At 33.5% G+C, this 17,038-nt stretch overlaps 1 protein-coding gene across 5 annotated transcripts in view; it reads right to left on the bottom strand.

The window, feature by feature from the left end:
* The window catches only part of ATP8A1 (ATPase phospholipid transporting 8A1), a 96,339-nt gene that overhangs the window by 24,152 nt on the left and 55,149 nt on the right, over positions 1-17,038 (bottom strand). For all 5 annotated transcript variants that reach the window (XM_039698853.1, XM_039698854.1, XM_039698852.1 and 2 more), the window contains 7 exons: positions 16,179-16,351; positions 13,417-13,600; positions 13,197-13,307; positions 6,595-6,669; positions 6,356-6,478; positions 3,808-3,886; positions 372-433 (listed from right to left, as the gene is read on the bottom strand). In XM_039698853.1, coding sequence (XP_039554787.1) covers positions 372-433; positions 3,808-3,886; positions 6,356-6,478; positions 6,595-6,669; positions 13,197-13,307; positions 13,417-13,600; positions 16,179-16,351 — 807 coding nt within the window. The remainder of the gene's footprint in view (positions 1-371; positions 434-3,807; positions 3,887-6,355; positions 6,479-6,594; positions 6,670-13,196; positions 13,308-13,416; positions 13,601-16,178; positions 16,352-17,038) is intronic.

The raw sequence follows: 17,038 nt of genomic DNA, 5'->3' as shown, positions 1-17,038 counted from the left end.
AGAACAGGATTCTATCATCAGAAGTCCACAAACCATTTCTATAATCAACAACCTCAGATTTCTCCAATTCAAGAACTTAAACTAAATTAATAAGCATGCTAATTAGGGAATTATAATTCCCATTATTAAAAACCCCAGACAGTTAACAGTAAAGAACAAATCTATCTTCGGCATCTTTATTAAACTGCTTTGTTTTAAAAACTGGAATTAGAACACAAAGTGCACTCCAAATCTTCTCAAAGAGTCATTCAAGAGCCATTTCTTATTCTTAAGGCACTTCTTAAGGCAGTGCACTGAATCTTTTATGAATAGAATTAATAGTAATAGTAGCAGCATCTCTTTAAAATAGTTAAGAGCCAATGTAGACTTACAGTGTATACAGTGTTACCCAGGAGAAGGTAATCAGAAGTTTTGCCATTGCCAAATACAGTGCCTGGAAAAGAAAACAGGGACAAAAATAAAAACATTTAAACATTCACAACAGGACTATATACGATCTTAATTTTGATATAAAAGAGGCAGCACTTTCTACAGGGTACTAAGAGATTTCATCTTGAACTGCACTGAACTATGAACTGCAGTATAGAACTATGACTTGTATCATGTTTGGTGCTCTAAAACTTTCAGTGACTTCAGGGATTATGCAGGAAATAGGAACATTTTGTGACACCATATAATAATAAGACCAACTTTGTATTAAGTAGTAGTGCAATTAGAATTTCTTTTAGTATCAGAGATATAAAATCTTATCTTCAGAAAGATGTGAAATATAATGGTTATAGTATATATTGATTATAACATGTAAGTAAGCAGAAAACTTGGAGTCAGATTTTCATGAATTCTGTTACTTTTGGTAAGGAAACTTATCTTTGCTCTTATCCATATTCCTGAATTCAATTTCAGTAAAAATGCAAAATATACTCAGTTTAAATTCTTGAGATGCTTGTCATTCATAAAATGTTCAAAGTGTACCCAACTCAAATATGTGGATTCATAGAAGTCCATATCCATTTGGCACATATGGAAACACACGCACACATCAGTTATGCAGAGTCAGAGCTCTCAAGAGACCCATTTTCATAAAAAAATCATATTTTCATAAAAAAACATGTTTCTTAAGCTTACAATTCTAAAGCAGTGAATTTTCCATTATTTATCAGAAGTTCACGACTATTTTTACAGCATAGGCTTTTCTGATCCCAGTTCTATCAAAGTTATTTTTAGACGTGGGATAATGAACATGGGACATTTATTTTTAGACATGGGATAATTATTATGAGGAAATTCCTTATTCTCAATTAAAAGTACTGAGGTGGCTACATTTTCCCATGTTCAGTTTTGAAATGCTTTTATCGTTGAAGGCTGTTCATGTACTGCAACTAAACCAACAAAATTATAACACTGCTGTAGAGGTTCTAACCACTGGATATTGCTTTTTACTGCATTATATGGAGTAATCAAAATGCTGTATATGTAGAAAGTAAGGATAAAAGTAAAACACTCACACAAAAAAAAGAAGAAAATAATAATAAAGGAGGATTTTAAAAAAAGCTGTACTGGGGGAAAGAGAAGAAAAAAGGTATTTCTATGTGGGGGGAATTAAGGGATGAATTTGTAACTCCTCTGATTAGGCTGGACAAAGGAAGGTGACAAAAATGGTGATAAATTCTGATAAAAACAGTTGGAAACACTTATTTTCCACTATCTCAGCTGGCACGTGGTATATTAAACACTGCTAATGAAGTATGCTTTCATATTTGTGTTGAATGATTTTCCAGCCTTCATATCATCTTTATATATGCTTGAAATTAAACCCATTTTGGTTGTGGATGAAGAATTCTCCTCTCTAAAAGCTTTTCAGGACCTGTGAAGACAGTTTAACACAGACAACACTGATGTATTCCTGATATTCTGGAAGAGACAGCAGGGGACAACTTCACACAACAATATTAGGATAGGAGTCCTCCTTAACCTAGCTGTCTCCCATTCCATGATGAGGAGTTCACAATGGCTGCATACTTAGCTCTAGTGACACTGGCTGCATTTCTGACACTTCCCCTATTTAACTTTCTTCCTGGACAGACTAACACACCTGGACAGACTAACACACCAGGAAGAACAGCTGAAGCCTGAAAAAAAAAAAGCTGAGACTGTAGCTAATTTTGAAGACTACACAAAAGAGGGAGCACCAATGAATTTACTAGTATATTCAAGTTTGGCTTCTCCCATTCATGTTGACAAAGTTGCATCTGAAGAAGCTTCTGTGAAGATTTATGTGTCACTTTTTGTATCCACATGACAGTACAGAGTGTAAATTTTGTGTATTGTGCAATGGTAAGGTCCCATGGAGCCAATTCTGACCAACAATTCTTACAAATCCATACTTACTCTCTGATCACATATTTCTTGATAGACTCTACTATGACATGTGCAGTTTGAAATTTTCTGCTTACAGATAAGAAACAGGTGGAAACCAAGACTATGACTAAACATGAGAATTTGATCAAGAGAAGGGCACCAAGAGATTTTAATCATCTTCAAGGTTTGGTTTTCAACATTCTAATAACTACCTGCTAATATAGCACTGCACTTCTTTACAATATATACCTAGCAGTAAAGAGCATAGTGAGAATAAGACAGAGGAATAGGCAGGCAGCTAAACCTATTTCCACCAGTCAGAGTGCTGGGACTGAGCACCCTAATGCACAAAGCTAAGCTACACCTTTCATATTTCAGGATCTACCTGCACCTCATCTTTGTTAAGAGAAGGTGGAAGCAGGGACTGGTTCTCAGAAGTTCGTGGCTCTGGTACTCCTTAGGAAACTAATAGCATTATTTCCCTTTCCTCTCCACACATGCAGACACCAGTGATTTAATTAATAGCATATCTTTTTTTGCACTTGTATCGCCGTTATGTAAAACTCTGAGCACCACCAGACCTATGCTAGGTACTGATTGTATCTCCTCACAATGTACACAATTCCCCCAAATCCCAGTTCTTCTCCCTTACCCATCCTGTCTCTAGCAATGAAAGGGGAAGGCAGCAGGCAATTTGTTCAGACTCACAGAGGCCACTTGCCAGCAAGACAGTTGGAGCCCAGGGTTTGCAGGCTAAGAAGGCTGAGCTCTCACAAGTACAGGCATCTCTGCCATTCACAAATGAACTCTACTCTGCATCACCACAGACACTCACTGAACACTTATCCATGATGTAATGCACAAATCTCACATGGACTGGCTACAGCTCTGAACAGGGATTTCAGTTTGAATTTGAGATTATGGTTTTAGAGTATGCACTGCAGCTCCAGCATATAGAACAGCTGAAATAGAAGATGGACAGGACTGAGCAGTCCAAGGTGCCACTGTTCCTCTGCCACAATCCCACTCTTAGAAATATAAACTAGCAGATTAGTATGGCCTTGAACTAACAGGACAGAATGTATACACAATAAAACTAAATGTTGACAAAATGTAAGAAACAATACAAGCAATTGTAGCATTTTAGGATTGTGTAGGTATTTACTGTGGCAGTGTCTTTTACAGAAATTAGTATAATTAAATAGCAATCTCTTTTTCAACACTATTGAGATAGTTAAATGTATATGTACATATTATTATTCCTGCTTTTACACAGATCTTAAATAAAACATATTATGTATATGGCATCTGGTTTAGTTCTAGAAATGGCATCTTGAAATTTAATCACACTGAACTGCTATTATTTATAAAGCTTCCCTTAGAAAAAAGACAATATTTAGAAATTCTGTACTTTTCAACATTTATATTTTTATTTTTCATAATACTTACCATGCTGGAGGGCTTTTAGTGGAAACCAAAACAGAATGAATGAGTGGAAGAGGCCATTTAAACAATGAACCCAGAAAACCTAAGAAAGAGAAAACAGAAAATCCATGAGAACCATTTGCAATAAACTAGCTCTGTGAACCCTGACCTTTCTTTTTATCCATGTGTTAGATTCACAAAATGTGTTTTTGTTAGGCCACCACTGTGAAGTAATATAACTGACAGGCACTTTCTGCCTCTTAGCTCTTCATGGGTCATTTGTTTATTTTTATACTTTGGAAAAAAGTTTGTATTATCTCCTCCTTTTAATTTCAATTCAGAAGGGAAATTAAAATATAAAAATATGGGAATATAATCAGAAAAATTAAACTAAACTAGGCATCTGGAACAATTGCTACATTCTAAGCGGGCAATTAAAAAGGACTCTAGCTTTTATAATTTGCATTTAGTATAAGAATAAATTTAGATAGTAGAAAAATTAAAACCTGAGTTACACATATGCCTAACCTATACATTCCCACACACAAAGGAATTAGAAAAGGACAAATATCAGTTTTTTCCTTGAAGTTCTCCTTACATACTCCATTCTTGAGGAGTACAATTTGATCATATTAAAATTCCTTTAATGTATTTGCTAAACAATTGAAGTTTTACTTTCGAACTTATTTTCATTTGTAGAAGATGCCTTCTGCAAAGGATTGCATTAAGTTCAAGAAAAACCACTCTACTAACCCTTTCCATAATATATTGCATAATGACATAACAAGACTTAATATGTAGCCCATTTCTTTCAATGGCAATATTGGTTTCTTCACTAACAATGCTTTTGACTGTTATGGCTTTTATTGTAACTGACTGATGTGTATCTTGAGTGTTAAGGTGTTCAAACAATTGAAATTAAGTTGCCTGTCTCACATTTTCCACAATGTCTCAACATCTTTTGTTAGATTATGCAGCTACACTTGGTTGCATGGTCCAATTTACACTCTAATACTTTGCACATTTAAACTTGTGCTACTCATTAACCTTTGTCCATCCTTCTTGCTGTGTCATTACCAGAACTTTTTATTTGACAGAAAGCACAGGTGGGTGCAAGAAAAATTAGTTCTACTTTTCCATTTTCCTGACCAATTCTTTTTGTCCCATGCTAATCCTTTAACCTCTGTCATGACCTCATAACCTTTGATCCCTTTTACCATAACAAATATCTGCATCAATATTCAAGGCAGTAATGTTTCCAAATCTTTAACACCAACTATTCAACTTATATAGGTGGGAATTTTGTAGCTGGTGAGTTTGTAGACATTTACTCATAGCAAATGTATGGGAACAGTCACAGAATTTACAATTAATACATATGCACAATCAAAAAAAAAAGATTAAAGCTTATTTTAAGACAGAAAAAGTACTATTATAACTCACACTGTTTATTAAAACTATCACAACACGAAAGTGTCTGTATTTATGGGACCATGAACAGTCTCATATTTGGAAAGCATTCACAGGGACACAAGAGACTGTGTTACTTACAACTTTCGGGCTGGCTTTTGTTTGTGAAGGGATGAAGTGAGGAAGAAGGAGAAAAATCTCATCTGTTTCAGTAAACAAATATCGTTTAGACAAATAATTATGTATATATTGAGGTAACTCCAGTTTCACAGCACAAGTGGTGCAGATATAAGAGTTAAGTATGCTGTATCAGCTCTGCATATTTACTGCAGATCATCACACATAGGCATTGGTAATTCCAGGATATATTGAAAATGTCCCCAAGTTCAACATCAAATGGCATTACTTGAAAAGTCACAATTATATTTACAAAAAAAATAAAATCAGAAGAATCTTTTACAAAAGTCAAATACTCATGAAATCACAGATTCAGGCACAAGTTTAAGTTAGTTTTTTAAAAGAGATTTTTTATGGGCAATGCTGTAGAAATTTTCTGTATTTTCTGTATTAAAAAGTCCTACATTCTTTTACTACTACTTATGCTGGTCTCTCTAAGATGAACATCACACATTTCCCACCAAAAGTAGCTTCAGATTCCTTTTGATCCACACTGACACATTCTTGACTCCAAGTATTTTTTCCCAAAACTCAAAATTAAACCATAAAATCACAACTCCAAATTGACAAAGAATAGTACCATGTCCCTCCCTCTACAAATCTAGTGACAGTTCTTATTGTCTACTGCAACACTTCTCCACAGGCTTCAGTAATCCATTTCCATATAACAGTACAAATACATACAGCCCAGCAACAGCGAGGTCTAATCACTTCTGCCTACAGAAGACAGCTTTATTACCAGCAAGAAAAAAAAAAGAAAAAAAAAGGATTGAAAAAATGAAATCCTTGTGGTCCATACTTGGTAAAATTGAATATATATATATATGTATATGAGATTTATACCATTCACTGAAAAGTGTACACCTGGAAATAGTAGTAATAAACATCCCCTCCATTTTTAATTATAGCAGCATAGAACAAAAAGGGTAAGTATACTGAATTCCTATGAATTTTTGCTTTATGTTTGATTTTTACAAAGATGTACCTTAGTATTAAAGTCCAGTGCATTTTGGGAAGTCTTGTATAATTCAGGGTATTTCAGCATGTTTTCTTTTCGGCAGGATCTCTCAAATATTCCAAGAGTTAGAGGAGGCATTGCTGTAAACATCTAGGTGGTTTAAAAAGAAAAATTGCAAAACTTTAGAGGTGAGGATTTGCTTAAAGATTGCTTACTCAAGAAACATTCATGGTTAAATGTAACTAAAGGCACGCAAATTATCTTACCACATTGTAAAGACCTATACACCATCTTTCAAAAAGAATTTGTCCAGAAAAGCCATTGACAAATGCAAACCAGACCTGCAAAAGATTAGAACTGTGTATTACTCAAATGTTTTGCAAGGTACAATGAACAGATTTTTCCTCAGCTTCACAAAAAGGGAGACCCCTACAACACATTTACAACACAGTTGAAAATATTTTGGTTTAAACCCAACTTTCAATCAAGAAGAGATAGTGGGCACGCTAGTCAGATTCGTGAGCAATCCCATGTAAATAGGAAAACATTCAAAGGAGGTAACTATTTTCAGATGAAATGTCAGGTTCTTTAAGGTTTTAAGAGTGATTTAAGCTCAAATCTTAATGAAATAAAAATTCTGAGAAATATGGACTGCTGGAAGGGAACCTACAGATTAGTAGTCATGGCCCTCCCATTGTTAGCAAATGTGACTAACAGAATTCATAAATTAACCTGCTGTTTGGAACTTAAAACTACCAATAATCCTTAATCATGAAAGGATTAAGCTTTACCAGAGCACTAAAGTAGAATGACTTAGTTAAGAGGCACTAACTCAGCTACAAGGTACTGTAGAGAGGGAAGTGGACATCTCTTTAATTCCATAATTTTTATCATTTTTTGCTACAAGGTTAAAAGGAAGCAGATTTAATTTGAAACATGTGATAATATATTTTCTAATGTTTTTCAGCACAGCATGCAACATATCTATTTTCTCCTATTATTCTCATCCTTGAATTGGTTCAATGAGAAAGTGGAGAAGCAGCACGTCTGATGAATCTTTATTAATAAATTACACTGAAACTATATGGAAAACATAAGTAAAAACATAAGCTCTCAGCTAAGACAAGTCAAAATCATCTGAACATTCTACTCCACTTAACACTCAAGTTTTTCAAGTGAATTTTTAAATGCTGCTTTCTTACAGTTCACATTTCATTAAACTTCATTAAGAAACCATGAATTCCTATAATCAATATGTATGTTCATCAGTATGTACCCAACTTGGCCTCCAGGTGACTGAATTCTATGACCAAACTCAGATTTTTTTTTTAAATGATGTGGTGCAGTGTCTGAACATGTCTGTGACTACTTTGAGATGGAAAACCTCCTGAATTTGGTAACTATTAACACAAAAATTTGCAGGTAAAATCCAGCCAAAATTGCTGTTTGTTCAACAGATAATTTTTTTTTGGTGGCCACGTATATAAACAAGATTGAATAAAAAGTCATGACTGCTCAAGGCTGCAATACAGAAAGAAAAATAGCCTGAATTTTCCAAAATCTTATAAGGCTAAATTTGTTTACTTTGGCAGATTTAAGTGCAGCAAGCACAATTTTCTAACCTTTCAGACTATAAACCGAAAAGACAGTGGAATTACTTTATTTCAGCTGAATCAGATTTTTAGCAGATCTTTTGTATTTTTATTTTTGACTTTCAAAACATGAATTATGATTTAATTGTGATGAATTTTTTTGGCAGTAGCTGAGTGTAAGGGTGCAAGATGAGTACCTAATCAATTGTGCATTACAGAATAATTAATTATGCACTCAACATCAGTACAATTGATGCTTTTTTTCCCCCCTTGTTTGTATCAAATACTGGAGTAAATTTTAGAAATATTGATTTGAAAGGGTTAGGGTGGTGGAAGATATGTGACTCAGTAGCTGGTCACAAATATGTGTACATCTCATTGCTAGTAATTTCAGATAGAGTTAAGAAATGTATCACTCTCTAGGAAGAAAATAGAAAACCACAAATGCAAGACTTGACCCTTTATAACCAAGGAGTATATGGAAAAGACATTAACTTTCCACTGTGATTTAACTAGCAGGAAAGTGTTATAAAACTCTAATTTTAAATGAAAGGCCTAAATACATACACTGAATCTATTCCACATGTTGACTGCTCTTATAGGTAAACGATGTTAAGCAACACTTGGAAATGTTTTGGAGTGACTTTTAAAAAACAAGGCAAGTATTTAGAATAAAATTTTAATTCAATGAAAATTTAGAATAAATTTTTAAATTAAATTTGCAATGGAATGTTGCTTTCAGTTTATTTTGTACAGAATTTAAGTAAGAATTTTCAAGGTATTTAAGCTGAAAATGGTTTTAGTATAAAATTGTAAAGAAATCCTTTAACGCATAGTATTGACTTCCTGAAATATTAGCATTTACTTTTTTCTAAAGAAAGCACACAAGTTATAGGAATTTTAGTTCATTTTAGTGTAATAAGGGACTAGAATATATCTTGGTCAGAGGCCTAGATGCAAACTAGAGATTAAATTTGGTAGCATTTCTAAGTTCTGAAATTCTTCTGGAATATATTAAAAAAAAGTCAATGAAGAAGAAATCTTTCAATGTGGCTAAAAGCAGTGGTCTGTAGTAGAAACACTACTGTTTAGTGGAATACCACATATTTCACTTCAAGAGACAAAACATCATTAGTATCTAAGCAGAAACATTACTTTTATATTATTTACAAGATAGTATTTGAATGTTCACATTAAGAACAAATGGCTCATGCATGCCATAATTGCTCAAAATTAAAAGACGTAAAAGGTGGAAAAAGAAAAGACAAAGGACAAGTACAGCCCTCACCTCAAACTGTAAGAGAAGAAAATAACCCACCTACTTGCCTTAACTTCTGAATTTCCCTAGAAAATGACATTCATAACCCTATATGAAAAAAGTAATATGGAGCTTACTACATTATTAATAGTGACAAGAAACACTTGCTCTGCAGTGGGCAATTTATTCAGATACAAGTGCGTTTCATCCTAGTTATGATGGACAATGAAGGCAGCTGTATCTGCAAAATATGTTTTTAGGATGCTGGACATGAAACTAACTTAAAGCAGGCTCAAACACTTCTCTCTTAGGGTATAGGTCCTACTCTAACAACTCAAATTACTAATCCAGCTCCCTTTTACAGAAGGACAAGTGATTGGTGCTCTTAAAAATGTATTTTAGATTATATATGTGAACATGCAGTGAAAACTGGACTATTTTGTAGTTCAATTCCTACAAAATTTTTTACTGAAAAGAATTAGGATCCCAGCCTGTCTAAAAATGAGATGACCTCAACAAAGATCCTTGTATTTCTAAGTTTTCCAATCAAGTAACGCCAAAATGTGGGCACGAGCACAATTACTTTCTGCTGCGTGTGTTTCAAACTGAACTCGGTGCAGTTTGCACCCCACAAGTAAGCCATGGCATAGTGAACCACAGCAGCTGAACTGTGCAGCTCAGACCCAGGGTGAGTATGCCCAAGAAGCCCGTTCATGTTTGGGGTTATGCATTATATGGGGCTCAATAATGGCTATTCCTCTGATATGTCAGGCAAAGGAAATAGGAACACAGTGGTAAATTCCAGTTATGACAGGAACAGTAGAAAGTGGGTAACTCAGTAGTGGGAAGAAAAGAGCTTAGGGAAGGGGGAAAATAACCTCCCCATCATCAAAAGTTTATGTAATAAAAAAGTCATAACAGCTCTAATTACTTAATAAATTAATTGTTTTCATAGTATATGAAAATACTTAAATTGCTCTAAACAGCCATGTTTAAACATTTGTGACCGAACTTTAAATCTCAACTCCACGCATCTGTTTTTTATGCTTGTCTTGGTCTTTTACACTTTCATTTGATGTTTCATGTTGGGTAAAAATCATATCTTCTTATTTTTTAGAACTGGAAAATCCTTTTCACTTAATATGAACCATTTATTTTGCATTATTTCTAATAATTACTAGATAGCAAAATGAGAAGTAGGAATAGGAAAGTTTTGTTCCTCTGATGTCAAAGGGTGATTTTCATAACTTCAGAAAATGAGTAGTTTAATGACAGAGTGTATACAGTGATGGTAATTATAAAAATAAAACCAATCCACAAAGGAGTTCTCAATTATGAGACCAATCTCAATCTCAACCACCTTTATAAAGTAATGACAGCTCCTCCAAAATAAGTATGAGACTTTGCATAGGCTTACCCTACATGAGTGTGATGATCTGTGCTTAATAAAGCACATTAGTGGTCTATTAGAGATTCAGAGTTTTCACTCACAATTTAGACTGATACATCAGAATATAACCTCTCATGTCATTGTGACTAGTCCTTTACAAAAAATGAGGCCCACATTTAAATAGCTATTGCATCAAGACACAGAGTAGAAAAACATTATTACAGACCACTTCTAGTTTCTTATGAATAGGAGTTTAAATGTCAATAAGCACTGATCACTGTGCTTGAGTATTATTATAGACCTTTGCCATTTTCTGTATTAAGAAAGCAATTGACATCAATTTCATATCAGCCCATGAATGCCTAGGATAAAGGGTGTACTTTAGATTAAACTGAATATTTGCCATTACTTTCTTACTTATTCCTGAGCAGATATTAAAAAAATAGGATACACATCTATTAAGTAAAGGTAGGTATTTTCAGTTATTGTCAGAATAAAAGGAAACTTGTTTAAAGTAACTTCCAGACATGCCTTTCACAGTACTATTTTCTAAACTCCAAGACAGAGGAGGTGTGGCCACAAAAGCCTCACAGAAGTTTTCCTGATGTAGCATTTCTGCATATTAAGCAGCAGCTTACAAATACTCATTGAGCTCCCTGCTCCCACGCCTGATCTGTACAAAAACACTGAAAAGAGAAACTCAAGACTGGCAGTTGTCCTTTCTGGAGACATTCAATGATGAATTTCTGCCCATTCACTCACAGTATTGACATGAGCTATTAACATTTCTGAAAAGTTTTCTGAGCTGACAAACGTTGGGTATACAGGAATTCAAGTAGAATTTATTTTGTCTAGACCAGAGAAGGTGTATATGGCAAAATAATTGCATGCATTCTATATTAAGGGTCATAGCAACCCATATCAAAATGATCTCTTTGCCCTTCAATCTGCTCAGGAGGAAGAGACTACCTGTTCATAAAATCAAAGCCTTTTGATCTTTAGACTGTGATCTCTGTACCCTGCATTTAACTTTCTTTCTTGAAAAGTATAAATAGTGGGATACTTATATCTGATTTGTTATAAATTTACAATATGCTTGCAGGTGACAATGACAGAAATCATTGAAGAAAAATAAGTTGATATATTCTAAAGCCAACCTTTGTACGCTTTCTATAAGCAAAGTATACATTAATATTGTTTTTTTCTAGACTACTGCTAATCAGTACTTCTGGAAGTAGATATTCAACCTTTGAAATACAGCATCTAAAGTCTGCCACTTCTACACATAAATGGACCTTTAGTGAACTTGCTTTTTCTATAGCTTCCCTCTTTATATTTTCCTAAACAGGCTACAAAGTTGCTGCTACTTAGTCAGAAATCTATTTGCAGTAATAACACAGTAAGGAGAGAAAAAAGAGGAAATTCAGAAAATGTAAAAAATACGGTAAGAAAAATGCACTCCTTTGGCTACAACTTTTGTACATGAAAAAATTATTAAAGTATTTTCAAATATTATGAATAAAGTCATATATGTAAGTATGAAAATTGGAAATATGAATCTAATGTTTACATCAGGTTTAGCAGACATAAGCCATTTTCTTCCAGTAAAACTGAATACTTACTTTGCAAGTTTAAGATACTAAATTGAAAATATATTTAAAGAAATGATGAAAATTTAAAGAATATGTGTTAACCCTATTAACGTAAAAATACATAAGACTATCAATAAAATTTATTTTATGGTCAAGATTTAAAAAAATTAAATATTTTTTCCACATTTTTAACCCGAAGTTGCACTGTGAATATAAAGTTTGAATCAATTAGAAATGCAATTACTATATATATATATATATATTTGATTATAAAAGATGCAGCAGCTGGCAAAAGAAAAGGAAGGGAAGGGAGAGAGGAGCTTAAAAAATTATTTAAAATTATGTTCAAAATTTTATGGTTGCTGTGCTGTCATGAAGGGAGTGAAAACGACAATTATACATTCTGTTCTAACCATACCTACCAATAAATGTACATTTATTACAACACAATCCTTTCACACCACCATATTTTTCACAAGATTTCACTCCTTAAGATCCCAGATGAAAAAACTAGGTCAGCTTTCAGGAAAGTATCCTGTTCTTGAACAGAAGCCTGAGGATGCAGCAAGTGAAAGGTGCCCAGGAGTGGAACTAAACCTGTCTGTAAAAGCCCTGGGCACTGCTCTGAACAGCAACAGCCCTGCAGTGCAGCAGAGACCTCTGGAAGGGCTGCAGATTGCGAACCCCACAGGCCCTGCCACCAGCGCAAAGCGCTCCAGCACACACATCTCTGGGTAAATGTACGGCAAACGTGTAACTGCATTCCTTAATTACTGCAATGATGTTACAGGTGCAGCATTTTAATAAGCTAGCAATATTAGGAACACATTTAGTACTAATATTTATCATGCATTTTTAAACAACTGTAGTTTTTTAAAGTAAAAAAACAAATATATGAATCAATTTATTAAAAATTTCAAGCACTAGTAGGTATTTATTTAAAATTAAAATACTTAAAAAATAATATATAATAACCAAAAGCTCAAAATTAAGGTTGTACTTTCAAGAAGTAACATTTCATGTGCTGTAAAATTACCTCAATAATATAAAGGACTATATTCTTGTAGAAACAATATAAGATGCATTTAGCAACTCTGTTATAATTCCAGGCTCCATGAACCAACAGCAAGTTCTTCAAATACTTGAACTGCAAAAAACATGAAAAATGAACAAACATACAATTAAAATATATATACATGAATATGAATAATATTTTAAAATATTTTATTGTTGTATTTTGCAGTGTAATGACTTACCTGAGCAATTGAGTAGTCTGAAGAATTAGCAGCCTGTAGACCTTCATTCCCACTGATACCAACACCAACATGTGCTGTTTGTATCATACTAACATCATTTGCTCCATCACCAATTGCTAGAGTTACTACCTTAACTTGTTTTTTAACCATTTCTACAACTTCAGATTTTTGAAGCGGTGATACCCTAAGGTATAAAAAAGCCAAACAGGTTTAATACAGGACTTTCAAATGGATGAATTTTTAAAACATACTTTATATTCTGTGAAAAGCTAATAAACTCAGGCCAATTAACATCCTGGTGAGTGACATGGTCTTGTTATTGCCCTTCAAGGGTATATGCTAAAAGCACATTCACAGAAGCCTTCATAAAAAAACAACATTTATGAAATTTTGACTTAAAAGCTGAAAAAGGATTCTGTGTTGAGGAAGTCACCTTACCAAGTGAGTTAGAGAGAACTGTTTGAAAACGTATTTTAAAAAATAAAGGAATGAAAATAATACAGCCTTCAAATTGAAGGAGGCTGTGCAATCACATTATTCAGTGGTCAGCCCAACACATGCACAACTATTGAACTTCTGAAAAAGCTGTGTGGGATGAGTCCATAGCCTTGTGGAAAACCTGGGTTGAAAGTTTCCGGGCAACAGCCCTTCTGAAAAATTTTGTGGTCCACCTATATGAAAAAATCTGTCTATGATCTTTTGGTACATGTTTTATTTGAACTCTGCTGTTGAGAATTGTACCAAGAGTTGCTACAGCCAGCTTCTACAGAAGATTCCTGACCTGAGTACTTCTTCTTCATCTTTTTAACTTCTCAGGAACAGTGCCTTTATTCCTTTTCAGACAATGTTATAGGGCCGGCTGGAAAGTGGCATTGTCACTGCCTCAAGTTCATGGTGAAACCAGTAAAAAATATTTTTCATTCATTTTGCTCACTCTTAGCTGTACATTTTTACTCCAGAATAACGGATTTAACATTCTTCTTGCATATATTACTCTGAAGCTAATATGGAGCTGGAATTCAGTTTGCTAAAGTCTTAAAGCCAAACATCTGCTTGGAATTAATAACATATACAGATTTTTTTTTGAAGAGAAATGTCTACTGAATATTTGTCAGCATAATCTGTGCTACAGCTAGTCTTAGGAGAATCCATTGGTAATAAATACTTCTGCACAAGTCAATGCAGCCTTCAAACTTAAAAGAAAGTAGTGTAATTTGTACTTTTAGAACAAAGAAGAATTTTAGATGTTTACTGTCATTATATGGATGAAGAAAGAGCTTACATTCTTGTTAAGTCTGGTTTTATATGTGTATATATATATATATATATATATATATATATATTCAAATTTTTAAAAGTGATTTACCTTAATCAAAAATGACCACTTAGAACTTTATATTTTCAAGCTCATAAACAAGGAAATGAAGTTTTTGGGTACTAAAGACAAAGTATTTAATAGAAACAAATATTTTGGCTGAAATTTGACTTTTGGGAAACATGGGGTATTAAATATGTTCACATTAAAACAGTGACTGTTACAAGCAAGTATTTTAGTTTTAAACCTCTAGCCAATTTTTAAGCAACCACAAAATATGTCAGACATATATCTAGATATGCATTGAAACCAATTGACCTAGGTAAATTATGGGAGTGTAAAATGAAGAAATGACAGAGGGAATACTACTAGAGCAGAAACTTTCATTTTGCTCTTTGTTGTTTCTTTACGAGAATGCCAACACTAAAAGACAGCTTTATGTACAGAATATTCCTCAATGGATCCCCATTACAACAAAACCAGAAAAATTATCTCTTTAAATGGCATAAAACGTATTTTGTAATCAAGGAAAGAGAAGAAAAATAAATGAAGCTTTAAAAGATCAATTCTACATGCATCTCCTGCTTGTTACTGTACTGAACAAACTCAACCTAGGAGAACAAGCACAATACTCCAACTTATCTGTCAGAAAGACTACTGCCATTTGGAAGGCATTTATGCACAGTATAAACTGTTCATCAGAGTAACTGCTCAGTTTAGAAGACAGTAAAAACTTAGTTTGAAATTCAAACTGTTTCAGGCTGAAGCTTAACCACAAAAACATTAATTAAAAAATCCTGTGGTAGCATGACATAGCTTTTCAGAAGGGATGGAAAGACTAGAAACACAGTCAGTATTTGGATATTTTAATATTACTTCTTTTTCTGTGTCCTTTTGCAAAGCAGAAAAATAGTTCCATTTTGAACAGATTTTTCAGATGAATCTGACTCATTTTAATGGAACAATGGAAGTTTCTAGCTGTAATAGTTGATATTTATAGAAAAGGATAAAAGGGTTTGTTGTATAAACAAACCCTATAATAATCGGGCATAATAATGCTTAATAAAGGCATTTCCCCCTGCTCCAGGTAATAAAAAGCCCCCTGAATAGTACCTTCAACATTTTTGAGCAATTCTTATACAGTGTAATCCACATCTTACAGAAAAGTAGCCTGTGGAGAAAGATCTACAGATGACTCTAGATATGCTAAAACCTGTGGTTAACTGTAATACCAAGGTCAAAATTAGTGTCTCAACCTTACTGAGACTACTCTCAATGGATTACAAATGATGTTTCTAGAAATATGCAATGTGAGTGACTCTGACAAGTACACTTTGTTGCAGACTGCTCTACAGTGATATTTCACTTGAATGACTGTATTTCATTACTTCAGTTTATTTTTTATGTCAATAAAAATAGCATGGAGAGAGAATAATGTAAATCTTACCTGCAACAAATAACAGCTTTACATGACAAAGCCAAATCCAGGAAATACTGTCTTACTCCAAATGTCAAAGCATACTTCAGAGATTTACCATCAATTATGAGAGCAAAATCATTTTCCTTCCTTAAAGCATCACCAAGAGTACTGCAATGATGGCTAAGTGTCTCTCTTGTTCCCTGTTGCACAAAAAAAAAGGTGTCCATTATTTTTAGTTCTTAATATTCTTAAATCCAAATTTTTCAGTGTGATCAGAAACACTGGCACGTTGGTTTTTTAAGGAAGGTACTTTTTGATTCTGCTATCAAATATTATAAAGCGAAAAGAATATTTGCAATAGTTGCAGTACTAGAAACACAGTAGAAATGTTGTGTAGGATTACTCTTTCACTCTGCCAAAAAAGAAGTGTATAAGTTATGGTGGAACTTTTAATGCTCTTTGAACAGCAACAATAGTTGCATAAATATCTGCCAGAAGAACACAGGTATACAGAAAACAAATATGATAATACAAAAGATGATTCACATATATAGAGATACTAGAATTTGCTATTTTAAAAAATGTTCCTAAACGTTTAGAAAAAAGGAAACACAGATAATTAGTGATATAAATACAGGCATTATAACTGATGATCTTATGACACTAAATTAATATTTTAACATAATTTAACAATTATAACAAAAAGTACATGTTATACAAAGGAACATATTTTGTATTTTTCTATTGCTAATGACAGTTTGAATCACACCTACAGAAGTCACTATTTTTTGACTAGTACTGAACTTCAGATTACATTCAGTAGACAATACATTCATATGTATTTATTTATGCAGCAGCCTGCTTTGGGAAGGTCAATGACATCTAGT

The sequence above is a fragment of the Passer montanus genome, unplaced genomic scaffold (genome assembly GCF_014805655.1).
Source record: "Passer montanus isolate IOZ18808 unplaced genomic scaffold, ASM1480565v1 scaffold13, whole genome shotgun sequence".
Classification (NCBI taxonomy): Eukaryota; Metazoa; Chordata; class Aves; order Passeriformes; family Passeridae; genus Passer; species Passer montanus.
The sequence above is the reverse complement of the archived record's forward strand: the minus strand, read 5'-3'. Positions and strand labels throughout refer to the sequence as shown.